At 41.2% G+C, this 22,374-nt stretch overlaps 1 protein-coding gene across 3 annotated transcripts in view; it reads right to left on the reverse strand.

Moving 5' to 3' along the window:
- Positions 1–22,374, reverse strand: part of SKOR2 (SKI family transcriptional corepressor 2) — a 63,216-nt gene that overhangs the window by 15,108 nt on the left and 25,734 nt on the right. For 2 of the 3 annotated variants that reach the window (XM_077463033.1, XM_077463034.1), the window contains exons 5-6: positions 15,402–15,467; positions 13,000–13,098 (exon numbers count right to left, since the gene is read on the reverse strand). In XM_077463033.1, coding sequence (XP_077319159.1) covers positions 13,000–13,098; positions 15,402–15,467 — 165 coding nt within the window. The remainder of the gene's footprint in view (positions 1–12,999; positions 13,099–15,401; positions 15,468–22,374) is intronic. The other variant, XM_077463036.1, reaches the window with a different exon arrangement.

The raw sequence follows: 22,374 nt of genomic DNA on the forward strand, positions 1-22,374 counted from the left end.
TTTTTTATAATATAGAAAACCTAATTTTAAGGGGAATTCTTGACCACTGCCAAGAAAAAAAAAAACGCTGTCAAGAGATAAAATAGAACCTGGTAAGATAGCATTCCTTAAAACTTTCGATGCCAGGCCATGCGTTCCACTTTTAAACTCAGCCGGTCGCACCATTTTTGCAATTTTTCCTTTGCTTTTTTATTTTTCACTTATAGCTTTCAGAGTTTGTAAAAGACCCCCCCCCCCCCCCCCAACCTATATTGTCTGAAAGCACAGGACCAGTAGAATAAAAAAATAAAAATAAGGTGCTGCAGATTTTTAAGGTCCCACGATATTTGTGCAAATGTTTATCAAAATAATATTTTTCCTAAAAATACACTAAAATCATTATTAGCAGATAAAAACACAGCACATTCTACAAAATCCCTACTAAATATAAAAGCTTAACTTGTATCGATAAATAACAAATATTTGTAACTTTTAAATTACACCTTTTTGCGTAAAGGTGAAAATCTAACGTACGCACAAATTTAAATTTCCAAATTTCTCTAAAAACCTGAATGTTTTCATTTTTCCTTACAGCTTACAGAGTTTGTGAAAGACCCTCCCCCAAACCATATATTTTCTGAAAGCATAAGGACCTTTTTGGGAGAAGAGCTCTGATCAACGGATTGTCATCCACTGATCAGAGGTATTGTTTTATTCAGCAGAGTCTGCTGAAAAGTTCTGATATAAGCTCACTGAAGTGACCATGAGCTTTTAACACAAAGAGGAATGTGAGATCCGTACGGTGTATGGACCTGGCCAGCTGGAAGCAGTTCTGTAGGTCCAACATATAGGAATTGTGGGAATGAATACATTTTTCTGGTTGTGACAGGTGACAGATATCAAATTTATGGTTAGTTACAATGATGTAGATCTTAGCAACCAATCATATTGTACCACATGTAATTCTATGGTGACATTTTGTTATAAACAGGCCCTTGTGCCTTCTTTTTTTGAGCAAATAATGCATTTGTTCCTAGCTGCAGCTGATGTTATTAAACCTCCTGCTCTTTTGGAAATTCATTGCCTTGTTATTTTATTACCTTCCTCATCACACCCCTATCCCTCCTCCCAGCGTGTTGCGGCTTTTGTGACACAACAGAATGCAAGGTTGCAAGTGGCAATGGACCCAATTTTATTGATATTATTATGTTATACAAGACTTATAAAGCGGCAGCGGTTTATGCAGCACTTTACAATATAAAAGGCAGACAATACAGTCACAATTTTCTTTTTCACAAATTAAAAGTCAAATTGCAAAATCAAAGTGCCTGAAAGAAGAACTGTATGTCTCTGCTCACTGACCAATCACATTCCAAGTGTCATCAGCCAGTGCAGGCTTCACTGTGACAGTTTTTAATTTAAATCGAATCCCTGTGTCTAACTTGTTCAGTTTGGCCCTGTGCACAGAGTCAGAGGAAAGCGATTTAACAATCTGCTATTATATTGTGTCTTACTATAAAGCCCGGATTTGCTGCAAGAAAACCATCTCAAAGCTGAAAATAATGCTGAAAATGCCGGGATTTAAGCAGAACGGAGGAAAATGATGTTGTAGGTGTTTGATCCTACACATGCGGTGGCTGGTGAGAAAACCAAACGATGCACATACTCTTGTGTAGATATTAGAATCAAAGTGGAACTAAACTGCTAAAATAAAAAAAAACGCTAGGAGGTAGGCCTCATTTAGACTAGTAGTTGGGGGGGAGGGCATCAAAAAATGCATGGTTGAATTGCATTTTTAGTGCCCCCCAACTGCCTTTCCCCTTAAGATGATATGGCAGCAAAGGGGGGTATTCGCATGCCACAGTCTTGATACCTCGCTTGGAACCCGTGCTATAATGTATATTTATTTTATTTATGTATTCTTTGTTGCTCTGTTGCTATTCTTGGAAGGTGACTTTGGGCGTTCTAAAAAGGTGTCTATAAATAAAATGTATTATTATTATTATTATTATTATTCATGATTTATATAGTGCCAACAGTTTACACAGCACTTTACAATGTAGAGGGGGGACAGCACAATTACAGTACAGTTCAATACAGAAGGTACAGGAGGGCCCTGCTCATAGAGCTTACATTTTAAAGGGAGGGGGTGGTGGTACAAAAGTTAATAGATGCGGGGAATGATTTCATGGGGTTGTTATTAATAATAATAATGATAATAATAATAAATATTAATAAAATTATTCAACAAGTGGTGCCTTCTGACTGCAACCCATTCAAGTGAATGGGGAACAATGCAAATGCAATGCAGCCGCATGCAATGCACACGGTTGTGGCATGTTTGTTGAGGTTAAAACAGCAGGCATCACATTATCTTCTCGCCACCCGTCAATCGACTCTGAAAAACATTCTGAATGTTGATCACTTTTTAGAGGAGCAGCAGTTTTAGACGAACGTCTAAACCTCTCAATCCTATCTTTGGAACCTCTAAACCTTGGCAAAGTCTCTTCCATTCCCATAGCAATTTTCTATACTGTACACATGCACAGTGCAGTTTACAACCTCCATTCGTTCCCGGCGTCTATAAGATACCAGTTATGGGGCCAGGTGGTGAGGGCAACGCAACTCCCTGAAGAAGCATCAAGGAAGAAGGTGGCAGGGGATGGTGTGATGAATGAGAGCCTGGATCAGTCAAGAGAAGAGCCTTGTGTAGGTAAGTGTGCCATAGTGTGCAACAATGTTCTGCATCCTTGTAAATGATGGCAATCCTGATTTTATAAACTACCAATTAAATAAATTAAAGTGGAAGTTTGGTCAAAATAAAAATGACCTATGTCATATATAATGCAGTCTGTCAATGGCATTAACACAGCAGTCTTTGTTTTTCTGAGCCCCTCTATAATGTAGTTTTATTACCTGGCGATCCTGCCAGGAAGTCTGTTATTTTTCAACTTCCTTTAACAAACCAAGCTGACCATCAATAGGGGAAGTTAGAGGGTTGAGACAAATCGTTTACCACTGACAATGAACAACCTTTATCCATTTATGTAAAACTTTTATCCCAACAGTAAAAAAAAAGTTTCTGTCATGCCCTGTACATACAACCGGTTTTCCTGTCGGAATAAACTCTGAAGGTTTTTCCGACGGAGTTCCAACGGAATTCCGCTGAAGCTGTCTTGCATACACACGGTCATACCAAAGTCTGACCATCAAGAACGCAGTGATGTATAACATGTACGACGGGGCTAGAAAGCGGAAGTTCAATACCCAGTAGCCAAAAGCTTCCGTCTCGTACTTGCTTCAGAGTGTGCATCGTTTTTGGTATGTCGGAACAGCATACAGACGAGAGGTTTTCCCGATAGGAATTAGTTCAGTCGGAAAAATATAGAACATGTTCTCTTTCTAGGACCGTCAGAATTTTCAACGTAAAATGTCCGATGGGGCATACACACAGTCAGAATATACGATGAAAAGCTCCCGTCTGACTTTTTCTGTCGGAAATTCCGCTCGTGTGTACGGGGCATAACTGTTTAAAAAGTGTTAGCTGGAGTTTAGCTGTAATTTCTTATAGGGAGTTCCACTGACATAGGATTTCCACAGCACTATGGGTTTTCAAAGGTGACAGCAGAGTAGAACCTGCTCCCCTTTAGGGCCAGTTCACACTGCGGGCGATGCGAGGCGGCACGACTTGCCTCGCCGCAATCTGACAAATCGCCCCCGTTCTGTACAATGGAACCGTTCTGAGAGGAGCGACTCGAGTCGCTCCGACTCAGAAAAAAGGTTCCTGTACTACTTCTGGGCGACCTCGGGGCGACTTACATTGACTTCTATACAGAAGTCATTTGCAAATCGCCGCTGAGGTCGCGGCAGGTCGCGGCGAGGCAAGTCGGTGTCGCCTCGCATCGCCCGCAGTGTGAACCGGCCCTTAGGCACTCTGTCCCATACTGAAAACTACCACTGAGCTGTACAGTGAGATGGGGCGGAGGCTCTCCTCTGATTTATTGAGCCTTGTTTATTAAAGGAGTTCAGAATGTTCTCATAATAAATTGTGTGACAAATTCCCTTCAATTATCCAACTGTAGCACCCCTCTGACCCCCTAAGGCAGGATAGCACCCCCAGAGGCTAGGGGCGGGCAAGCATTTCACCTAGTCCACGACTAAAATGGGGAACTGGGAAAGGAGATTGGGCACTAATCACATTTGTATTTTAACATTTCATTGCAGAACGGTTAAAGAGGGGAGGGTTAGGGGTCCCAGATACCGTAGCAGATCACTTACAGACTCTCCAGATAAATGTCCACAGAACCGTTAAGCCGACTCTGCAACACTGTAAGCACATTCCCAAATTTCAGTGGTTCATCCAAGTGAGTCACCAGGCCCTTCTGGCTCTCTTCATCAAGGGGCTTTCTCTGGGTCCCACAGCTTCCTCTAGACCGGGAAGGAAGGCTTCAGGACCACTTTAACAAATGTTAGGCCCCAAAACAGGTTATTGGGCCTAACAGCAGAGCTCCATCCAACCTCATCCCAGGGTAAGAGAGTGAGCACATGACCTGTCCCTAATATTTATATCCTCCTCCAGTATGCACCAGTGGCATAAACCTCCTACTGAATTGGCTGTAGAAAATATAAATATTCATAACTTAGTTTTCTTTGTGAAATCTCATAATATGACCAGTGATACCAGTGATATCTACTGGCCATAGTGAGAAATCACAAGCCAACTTAAAGAGGAACTGCAGTCTGCTCACATAATTTGTAATATGAACATCTTTGCCATTCTGAAGCTTCCCTCCAACCACTTTGCATAATATTTTATATATACTGTGATTCTGTACTTGTCAAATATGCTGCAGAAATCTCCCTCCACTGAGTCTGGCTGCAATCATTTTAACTGTGGGCAGGTGAAGCTTCTGCCTGTTCACTTCCTGGATTTACACAGACACACAGAGGCACACCTCCAGCTCTGCAGCTCTGATTGGGCCTCTTATAACACCCCCCTCCCTTCCTGGCAAACTCTCACTAGAGTAAGAGAGAGAGAGAGCTGTGCATGATGTCATAAGCCTAGACCTTTTTCCAGACAATAAACAGGAAGTGGGCTGTATACAGTATTTACTGGCAGAATGAGAAATGTTTTACTATCCAAAGTTAAAACAACAAGGGCAGAAGATTTAATAGATGGAATTTTGAAAAAATGACTGAAGGTCTGCTTTAAGCTTAGGGAAAAACCAAGTGAAAAACTGTACAATCAGTCTGCGCTAACTACAGCCCAGCTAAAAACTAAATTGATATAGTAGCCCCTGTTTAGGGCAAGGGCCTACACAATCATATGAAGCAAATCCCTATTGAATTATTGTATTTGCCCATGGATGGATAATAGAATTTAATCTTCATTAACTGTTTTAGAAAATCAGCCTCATTGAATTGTGTTTGAAAATTTTGGCTTGAGCTACTGAACTCCGTAGACAACAGTTTTTTTTTTCCAATAAAGCAGCTACTGTATAAGCAGGCAGATACTTATGCAAAAAGAAGTCCACAGCTCCACCTGCTTGCCAGGTATGAGAATACCATTCATTTGCAATATTTTATATTTTCCTGATTTAAAAAAATAATTTCGTTTTAATCCCATGTATGTGGAAAGCATTATGCATTCATTTTATAGAAAAAAATTACAGTATTGCGGAAAGCTATGCAGTATTCTGTATGATCTTTTAGATTGTAAGCTCTAATGAGCAGAGCCCTCTGATTCCTCCTGTACTGAATTGTATTGTAGTTGTACTGTCTACCCTCACATTGTAAACCGCTGCGCAAACTGTTGGCACTATATAAATCCTGTATAATTATTATTATTATTATACAGGATTTAGCCAAAAGTTTACTCAGTGCTTTACAATATAAAAATGAGACAATACAGTTATAGTACAATAAAATACAAGAGGATTAAGAGGGCCTTGCTCAGAAGAGCTTACAATTAGCCCTTGTACACACGGTCGGAGAATCCGTCGGAATGTGTCCTATCGGACCGTGTTGTCGGATAATCCGACTGTGTGTGGTATGCATCAGACTGATTCCGTCGCAATATCCGTCGGACCCAATTTTCCAACTTGTTGGAAATATTTTCCAACCAACTGGTTTGATTGGACATACTCCGATCATGTGTAGAGAATTTTGATCGGACCAAGTGCCACGCATGCTCAGATCAAATTCCTACATCAAAGCTATTGGCTACTAGCCTGAACGTAGTCCCATCTTAACGAAATTACGTCATCACGTTCTGAATGATCGGATTTTTCGACAACTTAGTCCGACCGTGTGTATGCAACAGTTTCGGACAAGATCCGAGGGACAAAATCCGACGGACAAAATCCAACGGATTTGATTGTCGAAATCTCCGACCGTGTGTACAAGGGCTTAGACTTGTGCACAACGGAAAATTTAGTTTAGTTTCAGTTCGTTGTCATTCATAAAATACATAATTTCGTTCTGATATATTCGTTATGTTACGTTAATACGTTTTTGTATAATTTGCTATTTCTGTAGAGTGTCGATATTCGTAATACTGAATCTCGAATCTTGTCGAATTCATTCGTTATATGTGCTATAATTTTTGTTCGTATTCGTTGAAATTTGATATTTTTGTATGTATATATATTCGTGATAATGATTCGTAGTTTGGAAAGTCGTTTGTTTATTGAATGTTTTAACACACACAATGACAAAATCTCTTCTCCTCGGCTCAAACACAATACAACACCCTTCTCACTCAGTTCTCAGGAATGTACTTTGATAGTAATCCAACCTCCAGCACAAAATGAATCAGCTGATTGGACTGTAGGATTTACTTTGAGTTGACCTTTTGTTACATCAGATCTTTAAAGAATTACTGAAACATGTCAAATTTATTTGTATTCGCTATAATTTCTTTCGTATTAGTTGAAAATCGTTATTTTTTTATTCGGATGCATCCGAATGTACGAAAAGATGTAAAATTTGGCCGAATTCTGATTTTTTTAATGAAGCCTACTTACAATCTAATAGGGTGGGGCAGGTGGTACAAAAGGTTGTAACTGTGGGGAATGAGCTGATGGAAGCGGTAGAAGATTAGTTGGAGACGTGATAGGCTTTCCTGAAGAGATGAGTTTTCAGGGACCGCCTGAAGGTAGCAAGAGTAGGGGATAGCCAGACAGGTGGAGGTTAGCGAGTTCCAGAGGATGGGAGCGGCTCTGGAGAAATCCTGGAGACGAGTATGGGAGGAGGAGACGAGAGAGCTTGAGAGTAGGAGGTCTTCAGAAGAACGGAGGGGACGATTTGGGTGATAGTTGGAGACAAGATTGGTGATGTAGCTTGGGGCAGAGTTGTGAATGGCTTTGTATGTTGTGGTTAGTATTTTGAATTTAATTTGCTGGGCGATCGGGAGCCAGTGTAGGGATTGGAGGAGAGGGTTGGCCGACACTGAGCGGTTGATAAGGTGGATAAGTCTGGCAGCAGCATTCAAGATAAACCAGGGATCTCCAAACTACGGCCCTCCAGCTGTTGCGGGACTACACATCCCATGAGGCATTGTAAAACTCTGTCATTCACAGACATGACTAGGCATGATGGGAATTGTAGTTCCTGAACATCTAGAGGGCCGTAATTTGGAGACCCCTGTGATAGACTGAAGAGGGGATAGCCTATGGAGAGGTAGGACAATGAGAAGGGAGTTGCAGTAGTCAAGGCGAGAGATAACGAGGGAGTGAACTAGGAGCTTGGCAGTTTCATTTGTTAAAAAGGGGCGAATAATAATAATAATGATCATCAGTATAAAATGCTGCATTCTGGGAGCTCAGAAACTCTCCCAACTAAGTGAGAGATGGAAGTATTCCCATGGCTGGAGTACAGTCTTTTTCGAAAGGAGAGAGCCGGTATGTTTTGCACTCTCTATACTCGTTATATGGTGAGCTATAACACTGGAGGAATGACAAATGGACAGCTGGAAGAGCAAATGCCGGGGAAGAATGAAGAGGCATTCAGTGGTGAGGAATTATTAAAGAGCTGAGCGGCCGGCTCCCGTCCTAGTGTGCGTAGTTAATGTGGGGGGGCACACAGAGAGGCCTGGCCGTAATGGAACTGGGAGGAGAGCTAAATGCACAATGGGCTACAGCTCGCTCATTAAACAGCCACCCTCCATCAGGGTTTTAACCAAGCTCATTGAGAGTTAAGACAGGAAGCTTCCAAAACGCACAGCGACTCCTCTAAAGTGAGGAAGCTCTGGGAAAGCACTCGTGGGACGTTCTTATAAATAAGATATAGGTCCTGATGGGAATGGCTTTCAGATCACTTATATAGATTCTCCATGAGCTGTAACTCTTTGCCTGCTGATCCCAGTTAGACACAAGACACCTGTCCTGTCCGTCTATAGGCCGTACGATAGCCTTCAGCTAACAGCAGTACAATCTCATATAAAAAAAAAAAAAGGAGAAAATATTTTTAAAAATCTGATACAAATTTCACCCTATTAACCAGCAAAGAGGACCTATTAAAAATGTTTGTTCTTAAAAATAAAAAGGCAGAGGTCTCAGCTGCATGCATTTGGAACTATAGGAAGAAGCTGCATGCCATACTAAAGCACCTATTTTACGTAGTCTTAGCCCTCGTACACGTGATCGGATTGTTGGCCAACAAAACCGCAGAATTTTGTCTGAAGGGCGTTGGCCCAAACTTGTCTTGCATACAAATGGCACACAATTGTTAGCCAACAATCACGAACATAGTGACGTACTTTGTTGTTTTTCAGCTCTTTAGCGCCACCCTTTGGACTCCTTCTGCTAATTTCATGTTAGTAGAAGTTTGCTGAGTGTTGATTCGCACTTTTCTTTTCGCACTTTTCAGTTTGTTTCTGAACGGCTGTTTGTCAACCAGCCATCTTGCAGAATTGGAGGAGATAACTTGTTATTTATTATTGGCCTTGGAGTTATTGCTTTGACATTATTTTTTGGTTGAATAATGATTTGATTTGGTATATTATACTATATTTTGGATGCATAGAATGCACTTTTGGTTAAGTTCTATTGGCAGATAGCATGTCGAATTCTATTTGTTTTCTTTTTTTTTTTGGGATGAATTTGAGTGGAGACCGTGAGCCAAGCCTTCTCATCCAAAATCAGTGCCTGACCTCACAAATGTGCTTCTGGAAGAATGGTCAAACATTCCCATAGACACTCCTAAACCTTGTGGACATCCTTCCTAGAAGAGTTGAAGCTTTTATAGCTGCAAAGGGTGGACCATATCACTTTTGCTTTGGGTAACCTCCGCCCGTTGACCAAGCAAAATAAAAGCGCTAGCACTAAATAGTGTGCTTCCTAACTGGGAGCTGTGGAATTTAAGCAGCTGTATTAAAAGGCTTTAAATGAATAAAAACCACTGAAAACGTCAAAAAAACCCATCTACGAGGTAAATGAATGGATCAATTCACCCATAGAAAAAACAGCGCATATTACTCTATAGAAGAAAAATTGTTCTGGTGCAAACTCTTATTCTACGGAAAACATATGTATATACTCCAAAAATTGATCATACAAAATTATTATTGTCCATAATAACTATCCATATGTCCAGTTTATGCTAAATGCTCAAGATAGTTTCAGTGAAAAAAGAACTGAAACAAAGTTATCTATTTCAGTCCATAAGAGGCATAGGATACCCCTGTGATCTGTGATTATCTGTGACAGAAAACTTTGTTTCAGTTTTGCTTCCTATGCCATATGTTTTCCGTAGAATAAGAGTTTGCACCAGAACAATTTTTCTTCTATAGAGTAATATGCGCTGTTTTTTCTATGGGTGAATTGATCCATTCATTTACCTCGTAGATGTTTTTTTTTGGACCATATCACTATTGAACCCTACGGACTAAGACTGGGATGCCACTAAAGTGCGTGTAAAGGCAGGCGTCCCAATACTTGTGACAATATAGTGTATATATTGAGGGCTCATTTATTGAGGCTGGCAACCCTGACGGGGCCCCTTAGTGGCATGGGGCCCTTGGGCAGTGCCCGAGTGCTCGAATGGTCAGTCCGCCCCTGTAACATGTTACCACAGGGCATGGTGGTTCACTTTAGATGTGTGTTGCAATGCAAATGGTAATTACACCCTAACCCATATCTACAGTGTGTTGCAATGCACCTGTGTTATAGTGCACAGCAAAGCATTACGCTATCTTACGGCAAAATAAATTGTGTAGAACATATATATATATATATTTGCAGGCCACATCTGGCCCACTAGAGATTTTAGCCGGCCCCAGCAACTGTCTGTGAAATTACCCTAACTGGCAGTGGATGCACAGGTCTGGGTAATTTAATATGGAGACTGGAGCATCCACTGCTGTCCAGCCATGATCCTCCCCCAGTCCCTATGATAGGCACTCCTGGATGTCAAGGGGGATTGTTATAGGCAAGCCTGGATATAATAAGGGGCTCTGGTGGGCAGTCCTAGTTTCAAGGGGGGACTCTGATGGGCACTCTTGGATGTAATGGGGGATTCTGATCGGCAAACAAAGATGAAAGGGTGAACTCTGGTGGGCACTCCTGGATGTAATGGGGGACTCAAATGGGCAATCCTGGATGCAAGTGGTTACTCTAATGGACAATCCTGGATATAAGAGGGGACTCTGACAGGTACGTCTAGATGTAAGAACGGGCAATCCTGCAATCCTGGATGTAAAGGGTGACTCTAATGGGCAATCCTGGATGTAAGGGAGGACTCTGATAGTAAATCCTGGATGTAAGGGGGGAGGGGGGATCTAATAGGCACTTCTAAATGTAAGAAGGGACTCTAATGTTGGGAAACCCTAGATGTAAGGAAGGGATTTGGATGGGCAATCCTGGATGTAACAGGGGATTCTGCTGGGTAATCCTAGATGTAAGGGGGGGCTCTTTATAAAAGTGATTATTTGTAAAGTTCATAATGTGTTTTAGAAGTTTGTAGACCTCTGGCTTAAATAGATCCTACCTCATTCCTTCCCATTGTCCACACATGAGAAATTCAGAATTGCAGGATGCAGAGGGAAGCTTCTTATGTGCTTACACCAAACACAGCTACATCAGAAAATGGCAGCTGCTCAATCAGTTTAGGAAGATTGCATTTGCATGCAGACTACACTAGATAATGTCCAATTGTGATTCTGAGCTTCAATGATTGAAGGATCTGAGATCCAAGGAATGGAAGGGGTGTCCCAGAGACAGTCTGGAGAGGAAAGGGTTGACTAGAGAAATTTATTGTAGCATAATCTGGATACTGGGGGTTACTTGGCCTCCATTTCTTATAGTGAACCTGTCATTAAAGGTCACATTTCGTCTGAGATTGGATCCCACACACAACAAACCAGTCCTTCTAAGAAAAATTATGGTCTGGCACACACTGTACAAAATTGAAGTCAGTAAGTTTTTGAAGTCTAGTGCCGCGCATACACGGTTGGACTTTCCAATGGAAAGTCTGACCGTGTCTATGCTCCATAGAACATTTGCTGTCGGAATTTCAGGCCACAAATGTTTGAGAGCAGGTTCTCAAATTTTCCGCCAACTTCCCTTGTTGTCGGAAAGTCCTATCGTGTACACAAGTCCGTCGCACAAAAGTTCACGCATGCTCGGAATCAAGCAGAAAGGAGCCACACTGGCTATTGAACTTCCTTTTTCTCGGTTCGTCGTACGTCTTGTACGTCACCGCGTTCTCACGTTTGGAATTTCCGACAACATTTGTGTGACCGTGTGTATGCAAGATAAGCATCGGAAAAAAATCCCCGGTTTTGTTGTCGGAAATTCCGATCGTGTGTAAGTGGCAAAAGAGTGGGCATCAAACAGTCTTGATATGTTGTCTACATCTTTGCTTTTTCTTTGCCTATGACAAATGGCAGAAGGTCTGATGTGTTTTATTAGTAAGCAAAAAAGTACGAAATATGTCAATAAAACCGCACAATGGTTTCAATTTTGGCTGGGACCCTTCTTTTACAATACAAAAACTTTATCTCCCAGCCCGGATCACATAAGATATTTTCAGTAATTTTACATTTAGATATCATTACAAAAAATCTAAAATTTATGACAGTGGGAGCTGACCCTTTATAGATGCCTCGTTTTTTTTCGTTCAGCCAGCAGGCTGAAAAAAAAAAGAACAGATTCCCCCATCCACACAAGTGAGGTGGATGGAGGAATCCTTCCGACTGTGCCATTGTATTCTGGCAGCAGGACAACTCCACTATTAGAATACACTGACCAGCTGTTGCAGCCTATTGGCTGCAGCCAACTGATCTACATAACTTTTCCAACGTTCCCGGAGTCAGTAGTTAGGACAACCTCTATCAAATCTTTTTTCTCATGCAGTGAGGGTAACTGCTCATTTTGTCCAGGGGCACACAGAAAGGCTATACTCACCCAATCCTTCGATCCTCCAAAAAACAGTGCTCCCCCACATCCAGCGGTGGACCGTTCATGCCGTCCTCAAGTCCGCAGCTGGTCTATGGGTGTTATGATGACAGGAACAGTCCAACGCACAAGACCGCTAGCGTGTGAGGGGGGGGGGGGCTGGTCTTGCTCTTGGAGGATCGGTAGGTTAGGTAAACATATCTCCGCTCTCCTCACCCCTAGACAAAAGTGAGCAGTTAACCCATGCAGTGCAAGCACAGCCCCACTGCATGGGGGAAAAAAAACATGAAATTCTTCTTCTTATTTTTTAAGTAAGTAACAAATTAAAGCTTAACTCCAACTAAAAAAAAAAAAAATCAGATAGAGCAACCTTTGAAAAAAAGGTTTATACCATATGAATAAAAGATGACTTTTGTAAGCACCCCGGCAATGTTATATGGTATGTCCCAACCCCAACTGCCACTCTTACTGGACAGCTTGGTCTGCATGTAAATGTGGACACAAAATAAATAAATGCAAGCGTGTGAAATAAACAAAGGAATTCATCCACTGAATACTATCATTACGGGTATTATTCCCAGAATACATTATTTTCCACATAGAACAAAGAATATAATGCTCTTACTGAAAACTGGGAACGACGGACTGCCTTTTAGTACTTGGAATTCTTGCTCCAACCTTCTTCGTAGATCTATCTGTTCAAATAAAACTTTCTGGAGTTCTTCTGGAAAAGAGAGCGAAACAAAAGACCCGTCATTAGCAAGTCCTGACAGCCCCCCTCGGCACGGGGCTCTTAAATGCTCCCATTTATTATCAGAAGACAAAATATTTTATCGGCTTAAAAACCCTTTTCATGGGTCCTGGCACAGAATTGACGCATAAATCCATGAATATAAATCAATGCAATATATTATTTTAAAGTATTATATTACCCGTGTCATGTATTGATTGATATGCATGCATTAATCTCAATTATATCCACCCAAGTTCTATATATTATTCATATGTTGCTTGTCAAGCGTAAAATATGGTTCAAAAGGCAGTTGCCTGCCTAACGTAGCCGCTAACCCTTTCAGCTGGGGGCTAGCCTGTGGTAAGCTGTGTTCTGCTGACAGATGGCTTTGGACCCTGGGGCAAGGAAGGAGTTAATGCAAGTATTTAAAAGGCCTGCGTCACGAATAATGAAGGGCAAATAATGGACGCTAATGTGTTCAACCTTTAAGGGAGAAAGAGGATAAGAAACATTTCTGCCTGTTGTGGAATAGGCTGGGTCTAGGACGTAAGTCTGACCTTGTATGAATCCTTTCCATGTCTCTTTGCCTAATGAATGGCTTCTACGATTTGCATTTAATGGTCCATCTTAGAAAGTCTATTGGCCTATTAAAATGATTTTGCAAGAGGTACATTTTTGATATAGTCGTAAACCAAAGCTTTTTGGGCAACTAACGCTTCTCTCTGTTGACTGTAGGTATCCTGATCTTCAACTGTGTAGGCCAATAAAGCCTTCATTTCTATCCCAACCATTCCAATGTGAGAGGTCGTTCTCAAATGTTTGGGCAACACAGGTTAGTTAACTGCAAACAAAGTCTAAAAGCAACATTGATGAATGAATATTAATGTTGTGAATTGTGCTTTGCTCGTGGTAGAGCAGCGAACATACATGGCCACACCCAACCTTGAGCCTTCCAATGATGACCAATATTTGGCCTTGATGGCTACTTCATAAGGATGTTTTGCCCGGAATAGGTTTTCATTTTGCCCACATAACATGTCTAGTTTGGTTTTAAGCTTGCAGTTTTCAGAAGCATTATTCTTTGGAGTCTGGTGCTATATTATGTTTCCTATATGCTCATTTTGGCAAAGAAGCAAGAGAGAGAAGAATCATTCAAGTCAAGACTTGGCTTTGTGGTGGTGACAATTGTTCCCCTCTGCCATTGTCTTTGAAAAATTATCTTTATGGCCAACCTCCATCACAGCTGCTGGTCTCATTCCAGCATTCTGGTTTTGACAGTGGCATTCTCCTTGTGTGTCTGTCCACCTGCAAGGTGATTGCTGCAGCCAGTCTCTGGGTGGAGACCAAACCTGATTTAAGCCAACCAAGCCTGCAGTCTCATGCTTGTGATATTGTGTTTGTTACATGTGCTCCAAGCTTGTTGTTTGTCTGCCCCATCTGGTAGTTTGGATTCCCTTGTTGACGACCTCGGACTGGATATTGAATACGCTCGGAACTCTGCCTGCCTTTTTGCTAAGTATTTGACCCTGAATATTCTGAACCTTACCTGCCTTTTGCCTGGACTATCGTTAAACCTCTCTGCCTGTCTGCCAACCACAAGTACCAGCTTGCCGTGCTCAGTTCGCTCCTGCCCAGGCATGGTAGCCAGGTATTACAGAATTGTGTATAAGTCCTGGGAGCAACTGAGTACAGGTAGGCCTGCTTGCCTTATGGGAAAGAGGGCTGCTATAGCTGAAGAACACAGTAGCCAGCTATAGTGCCTGACCGCCTGCGTTATGGGTACATGAGACAGACACCTGAAATAGTAGCCCTTATTTCAGGTCAGTATCTCATCAACCTTTGGAGGTTGTAGCTTCCAAAACAAGACAACAATTTCCATCTTTCTGTCTTGTCAGATTGTATTTAAATTGATGGAAAAGGTGGAGTGCCAGCGCAAATGTTGAGGAACCACAAAGAGTTTATTTTCTCCTAAAATGTAGAAAGGACAAACAGCTCATTTGGAGGTTCTAACAGGCCTCATCAGGGCTTAAAATTGCTGGTAAAAATTTGGATTTGTTGTGGGTTTGATTGAGTTAACAGTTATCAAGCCGCTTTGTGATCATTGATGGCGTCTGCTCCTAATATTGCCATGCACATTGCTTGGAAATAAATGGAAGCATTTTGCACATGGCCCCTCTGCAATCTATGTCCAGCACTGGAGCTTACATTAGCTCACAATCGTCTTCTTACTCATCAGCCAATATACGAAAAAAAACAACTGAATTGTGACTTTGCCAGTCCAGATCTCCTATTACCTTTTCCCATAGTTCCAACGTCCTTCTTCAGGGTCTGGGATGTGCCATTCTCTTGACTAGCCTCTGCTGGAGAAACAAAAAAAAAAAAACAGAGGAAAACAATAATTTAATGACTTTGTTGACTTGGAATTCCATCATTTACTTTGTTTCTCCTCCCTAGTCCGATTTTATGGCCGTGGAGTAATTGCCTTTTTCAAGATTAAAACGGTTTCATGGGTAGTGAAGTGACTACATAAATTTCCGTTTAAGGGCCTATTCAGTAAGATACGTAGCCAAAGGCGGGAGTTAGGTGTCGTCTCCCGCTCGATGGATTAACCACTCTTTTTGTCTTGGTGTCGTTTTGCTTGTTTACTGGTGGCTGTAACAAAGATATCGACGTATGTTGTGTACGATGGAGATCCAATGTTTTTTTTTTTATGCTGTATTTTTATTAGCTTAATTCTATCTTTAATGCCAACATTTCAACAAGTTATTAAAATATAGACAAGGAAGGATCGGCGAGGCAACTGTTTGCTGGTGACCCACTGAGAAGATGATGCAAAAGTTAATTAAACGCTTTATGGGGCAGATATCCCACTATCAAGTCCTTTTTAAAATTTTGTTGCCTTTCTGTATTGTTTTTATGTTTATAGAAAACTACAGCATGCAATATGGGAACGGGGAAAGTGTTGTTATTTGAAGAATATTAACACAGGAGATGCACTAATGGCTGTATTTATTTTTTATATTTCCCATGGGTAAAGCGATGTTGAGCCATTTTAGCCAACATATCCCAGTGAATACTTGAGTGGTAAAAGACTAGAATTGGAAATAACATTTTGCTGTTCTGTTATTTTGGAATTTTATCAAAACTGCTGATAAATTTGTTACAGAATTGGATTTAGTGAACAAGCCAAGAATGAACACGGTAAATTTGCTACCTAATAGAACAATATGCAAATGTCAAGAGCCGAAAATAACAGGAACATCCATTTAATGGCGACTTACCAATATGTGAAAAATTCCACAGCCTGCTTAAAATTAAATCCACTCAATGAGGATTTTGCAGATAGTGTTTAAAAAACTGCTAATAATAATATTTTTAATGGCCAACAATAATCTTTACAATCCAAAAATCTAATAATCTCAGTGCTTTTGATTTTGTACGGAAGAGCCCTGAGGTCATCCTAAAATGTATTAAACAAAATTCTGAGTTTAATTGTCAGAATTCTGAGATAGAACAGCCCCAAGTTTTAATCTCAGAACTCTGACTTTGAGACTCAGAATTCTGACTTTTAATCACGGAACTCAGACTTTTAAACTCAGAATTTTGTTTCATACATTTTAGAATGGCCCTAGGGCTTTTCTGTGATTTTGCAACCATCACAGTCAATATTTTTCAAAATGTCACACCACTTTAAAAAAAATTGGCAGTTCACGTACTTTGAGTTTACATGTCTTGTATTGCATTTCGATATATTGCTATTTTATTTTGTTTTATATGACATTTATTAAGAAGAGCTGGGGCATCGCAATAAAATATACATATATAGATATTTGTATTATGCAAGCTATAATTGAAACTAAAAATGAAAGAAAAATAAATTCTACAAAACAGCAAATACGTATTATTCTGTCACACTCCGCAGTTAGTGTTGATGAGAACAGAAAGGAATTATTATTATTTTTTTTTAGAAGATGAAGTGTTTTTTTTAGACCTGAAAAGGGTCAAAATATTTATTTTTGTTAACTGAGGTGTTTTTTAGACCCCAAAAAATAGCAACCTTAAAAAAATTTAAATAGACAATATAAATTGTTTTCTTTCTTCCTGTTTTATTATATAAATGTTGAAGATGTAAAATCTTAAGAAACATTAAATAACTGTAAAATGCATCTCTTTACATTTTTCAAAGTGCTATTTTTACACCTTTTTCACACTGAAAACGCCTCAACTTACAAAAAAAAAAAATCAAACTTCACCCGAAAACAAACAAAAGAACACTCAGTTGGGGCTTCCTATGCTATTTGGGTCAAGTGACCACCAAAATCTGCCCCCCCCCCCCCCCCAATTGACTTCAATGTCATTTAAAATCTGAGTTTGCCGAATTTTTCACTTGTCACAAGTGCCATGGGATGTTGTCACCCAGTCGCAAGGGGGTTCATTTACTAACACTGGAGAGTGCAAAGTTTGGTGCAGCTCTTCCAGGCTTTTTGCCAACGCTAAATTGAACAAGCTGAAGTTAGAAGCTGATTGGCTACCATGCACGGCTGCACCAGATTTTGCACACTCCAATTTTAGTAAATCAACCCCAAGGGCTTTCGATGGATTGGACACAATAGGGGCCTTCATTATTTTGCTCTTATAAGCAGCACAACCCCCAAAGGAGGGAATGGACTAGAGCAGACGGAGTGGGCAAAACACAACATTTTTAGTGGTGTCAAGGAAAGGTTTAAAGCCCAATTCTAGGAATCATGAAAATTCCCCCTTTGCAGTGCAAGAGTAAAGCCTCGTACACACGATCGGATTTTCGTCTGGGAATTGTGTGATGACAGCCTTTTTGCCTAAAATCCAACCATTAGTATGCTCCACCAGACAATTGTTGTCCAACTTTCTGCCAACAAATGTTGGATGGCAGGCTAGTAAATTTTCGGCGGACAATGGTCTGTTGTCCAATTTTCCTATCGTCTGTACACAAGTCCGTCACACAAAAGTCGAAATTAAAAACGCATGCTCAGAATCAATGCTCACCAAACACGACATTAGCAGAAGATGCCCAAAGGGTGTGGCTCAAGAGCTGAAATTCCTTGTAGTATGTCAATTGTGTACCATTTGTATGCAAGACATGTTCCCGGCACACGCCCTTCGGACAAAAGTCTGACACTTTGTTGGGCAACAAATCTGATCGTGTGTACGAGGCTTTAGGCTTAATGTACACGGGACGTTTTAAAACCTCTCCTGAGCGATTTTCTTGTTTCTTGACAGATAGTAACCGACGTTTAAAAACATCTGTTTTGTCGTGTTTACATGACGCCTTTAGCCGTGTTTAGCTGCGTTTGCTTTTAGAGGCTTTTTTTTAAATAGTCTAAAATGTATCTCCATAAAAATGGCTGTAAACGAAACACAGCTAAATGCGAGTTACCACGTTAACACGCTTTTACAAGCTTTTGACGTTTCAAATGTCTCTAAATATCCATTCTGAATGCATTATTTTACTTTCCAAAAAATACTCCTAAAGTCAACTGCCTAAAAACGACTATAAATGACCCTGTGTACATGTACTGATAAGAGGAGAGTTCAGGGCCAGCCGGAAAAAAAAATGCCCAACTGCTCCTAAATGTCCGTTTACCAGCAACAGAGTACATGAAGCCTTTGTTTAGGTCTAGGGGGCACAGAAAAAAAAAATACTTACCTAATCCTCCACTCCTCCGTGCTGCTAGACTGGTTCCTGCAGTGTATTCTCCCCAATGCTCCAGTTGTCTAAAATCCTGACATTATCAAGCCTTGTACTGGACCTGATGATGCCGAGGGACAGTCTACCTCTGGAACGTGGGGGAGTGTCATCTGCCAGGGGAGCGAACATGTCCAGGGGAGTGGACATGTGCCTTGTAGAGTATGCAAGGTCTATGATTATAGGTTTTGCACCCATGGTCAGAGTGCATGTTGTTTTGGCTTTCTAAGTGAAAGGTAATTAAAAGGAACCTTAATAAGTTTTAACATTTTTAGTTCGGCCTAAAAGCAGACACCACAAGATGCCTGCTATTACTTTTATTAGACAGGAACACCCCAGCTTGATTTAGTTCCACTTTTTGATTGGGGTCTGACTCTTGTTGACCGCACATCTGGGCCTGACCAACACCCATTCCACTGGCCAGTAAGGGCACCCATACGTGCTCGCTTCCAGAGTCCCAAGCCCTGCTGAGGCACCCATTTACACAAACAGCGTGACACGGGCCCCACAGCTCCTTGGTCACTGAAGTTGGTTGACAGAAGCCGGAGCCAATCACTCCTGCTGCTATCAATCTGCCCTTTGAGGAGGGACACAATGGGAGAGGCGCTGCTCTCGTGCACTTTGCTGGATCGGGCCCAGGTAGGAAAAGGTGGGGGGAGGGCTGGGGGGATCATGCAGCAGAGAAGTTTTTTTTCCCCCTTAAAATGGTAGTAGACCACATCTAAAAAAAAAAAGAAGAAAAATCAGGCTCCGGTTTAAGGCCAGTTTCACTGGAATTCACCACATCCAATTCGCATGACAGACGAGTGTGACTGGCTCTCAATAGAGCCGGTTCACACAGGTCCGGGGCAGCCGCGGTGTGGTCCGCAAAAGAGTCCTGTGCGTTTTTGGGCCCAGTTCAGGTGTGAATTCAGGCACAAATTCACACCTGAATCGTACCTGAACCAGTGAACAGAAATGCATCGGACCCTATGCACAAAATTGTGGCCGCACACATAACCGGCCTGAGTAATAATGTGCTAGTATGCATTGTTTATATAATCGCTGTTTACAGAACGGCTGTGAAGAAACAGCACGGGTATGAGCTGGTGACATCACCAGCTGCATCTAAAGTAGATATATCCTAAACGGCGCACATTTATGTGATATTTGCAGTACCTATAGGTAAGCCTTATTATAGGTTTACCTATAGGTAAAAATCATACATGCGAGTTCACTCCCACTTTAAACAAAATATCAGCCACATTGTAGCAGCATTGTTTTCAGTGAGTCGGTCGATACATCTGGGTTGAATTACTAAAGTCAAATAGGCTGTTCACTTTGCAAGGGAATTTGCACTTTTGCAGGGGAAGTTTCCCTAGAGCTTAGTGAAAGAGATGAACCTCTGCTGACTTCAATAATACAATCACATGCAAGTAAAAAATGCTGTTTTATCTTCCTTGCATGTGATATGTTTTTTTGCCAAGTGAGTTTTCATTGAACTCAATAAACTAAGGGAAAATTCCCTTTGCAAAGTGAAAATCCCCATGTAAAGTAAAAAGCCTATTTGCCTTTTGTAAATAAACTCCATAAAGGCTGACTTACCAAATGAGTAAAGCATGTTCACTGCATAATGACATTGCCTGTGTCCACCAAGCAATGGGGAACCATGCAAGTAAAGGTATTGGAATGTAATAGTGTGTAATTCATGCCAGTGAAATGAGATTTAGGATGTGATGGTCAACTAAAGTCTGAGGGGTTCAATCCTAAAGGACTGGCCGGTGGTCTCTGGTGCCGCTTGTGTGTAATTAATGTCACTGAAATGAGATGTAGAATGTGGTAGTACACTAAGATCTGAGGGGTTTGATCCTAAAGGACTGGCTAGGGGTCTCTGGAGCAGCTTGGGGTGTCCATCCAGAAAATTAAAAAAGGCAGGTCATAATCAGTGGGTAGAAGGTTAGTCTCCTCCTAAAGCCCCTGTCTTGGTTGGGTCTGTCAAAGATCTGACAGGTTTGATCTTAAAGGACTGGCCAGAGGTCTCTGGTGCTGCTTGAGGTGTCCACCGGAAAGTGAAAAGAGAGTCCTTATAATGTAAGGTAATTGTCTCAAAATGATAATTGGCTCAAATGGTTTATCAATGGGAAAAAAGAAAAATCTGAAAATAACCTAGATCTGTTGAGGCTGCAGTCGCCCTATGGGGTGGGAGCACACAACTTTTCAAATACACAGGTGGAGAAAACCACATGACCACATGAAGAATAAGGGTGGCCACTCTTAATGCCATGAGGGTCCCAGTCCTGGATCCTCTGAGGGGTTCTCAGGCAATATGTGAAATTTGTGAGTTAAAAGAGGTTTAAAAAAATCCTGTTGGCGATTCGTTCGGCAGAGGTGACCATTGTCATATATCTAGGGATAGGTTAGAGTAATCTGGCTCATTAAACCAAATGACCACGGCCTATCCTTAGACATATGTCAATGAGCTTCTCTGCCAATTGGACCACAGAAGAGATTTTGTTAGACCTTTTTTTAATTCACTGATTACCTAATCCCAGCGAATTCTCCCCCAATGTGGATTTAAGCAAAAGAGCAATGGGGACCTATGTAGGGTATCACCGAAAGTCAAGAACGAAAGATTAGGATTAGGGGCACATCTTTACGACCAAAATTACAATGACCATTTTATTAATACGACTTGCATTGCTAGCATTTGATTCGGAAATAAGATGTAAACCAGATGTCAGCATAAATGTGTCGGCATATGCTTGGCGACCTTTGGCTGAATCTACTGTTCGACCCTTTATAAATTGACAAAAATCAATTCAGTGTAATTTTACCCCCAACATTTGCATACAACTATACATCACATTACACTGTTCATGGTGATGGACCTTTCCCAGATGGGTGGCACTTTGCAAATGAATCAGCTTCACCTTCCATTGTACACCCCTTCATAAGCACATAAGCACGTGTCCTCTGACCCCAGGTAGTGGTAGAGTATGGCTCTACCCTGAGTCATTTCCTGAGTTCTGAGCCCCCATCGCTGTTCCTGAACAGAACGCCGCCAATCCTTCCCTCTCTCTCTCTCCCCTCTGCCCCTCTCAGCCTCCTTCTCTGCTGCTTGCTCTCTCTGTCTCATTTGACAGGCAAATTTGCAGACATTGCCTCAGGATAACAACCTCGTTTGACAGTCAATTAACCGTGAATAGTCAAAGCCAAGGCAGTTTGCATTACATAAATGGAAAATTAGATTCTCCATTCCCAAGAAAGCAAAAAAAAAAAAAAAAGAAAAAAAGAAAAAAAAAACCCCTCTCCTTAAGACACTGCAATAGACAACTTAGTATCAAAACTTCTAATCACGTCCTTCCCAAAGCCCTCGGAGACGTTCGGCAATCAGCGAAAAGGTGGTTTCATTTAATTTGTATAATGTAATTTTTGTAAATGTATTATACATTTTGTGTAGAGATCATTATCATGGAGATAATATAAATGTTGGGAGCGACGCCATAAAATACCTTTAATGTCTTTCTGACAGATATAAAAGCAAAATAAGCTGTGATCCTTTTAAA

The sequence above is a fragment of the Lithobates pipiens genome, unplaced genomic scaffold (assembly GCF_037356315.1).
Source record: "Lithobates pipiens isolate NorthernLeopardFrog02 unplaced genomic scaffold, aLitPip1_a1.2 Scaffold_3, whole genome shotgun sequence".
In the NCBI taxonomy this organism is placed as follows: domain Eukaryota; kingdom Metazoa; phylum Chordata; class Amphibia; order Anura; family Ranidae; genus Lithobates; species Lithobates pipiens.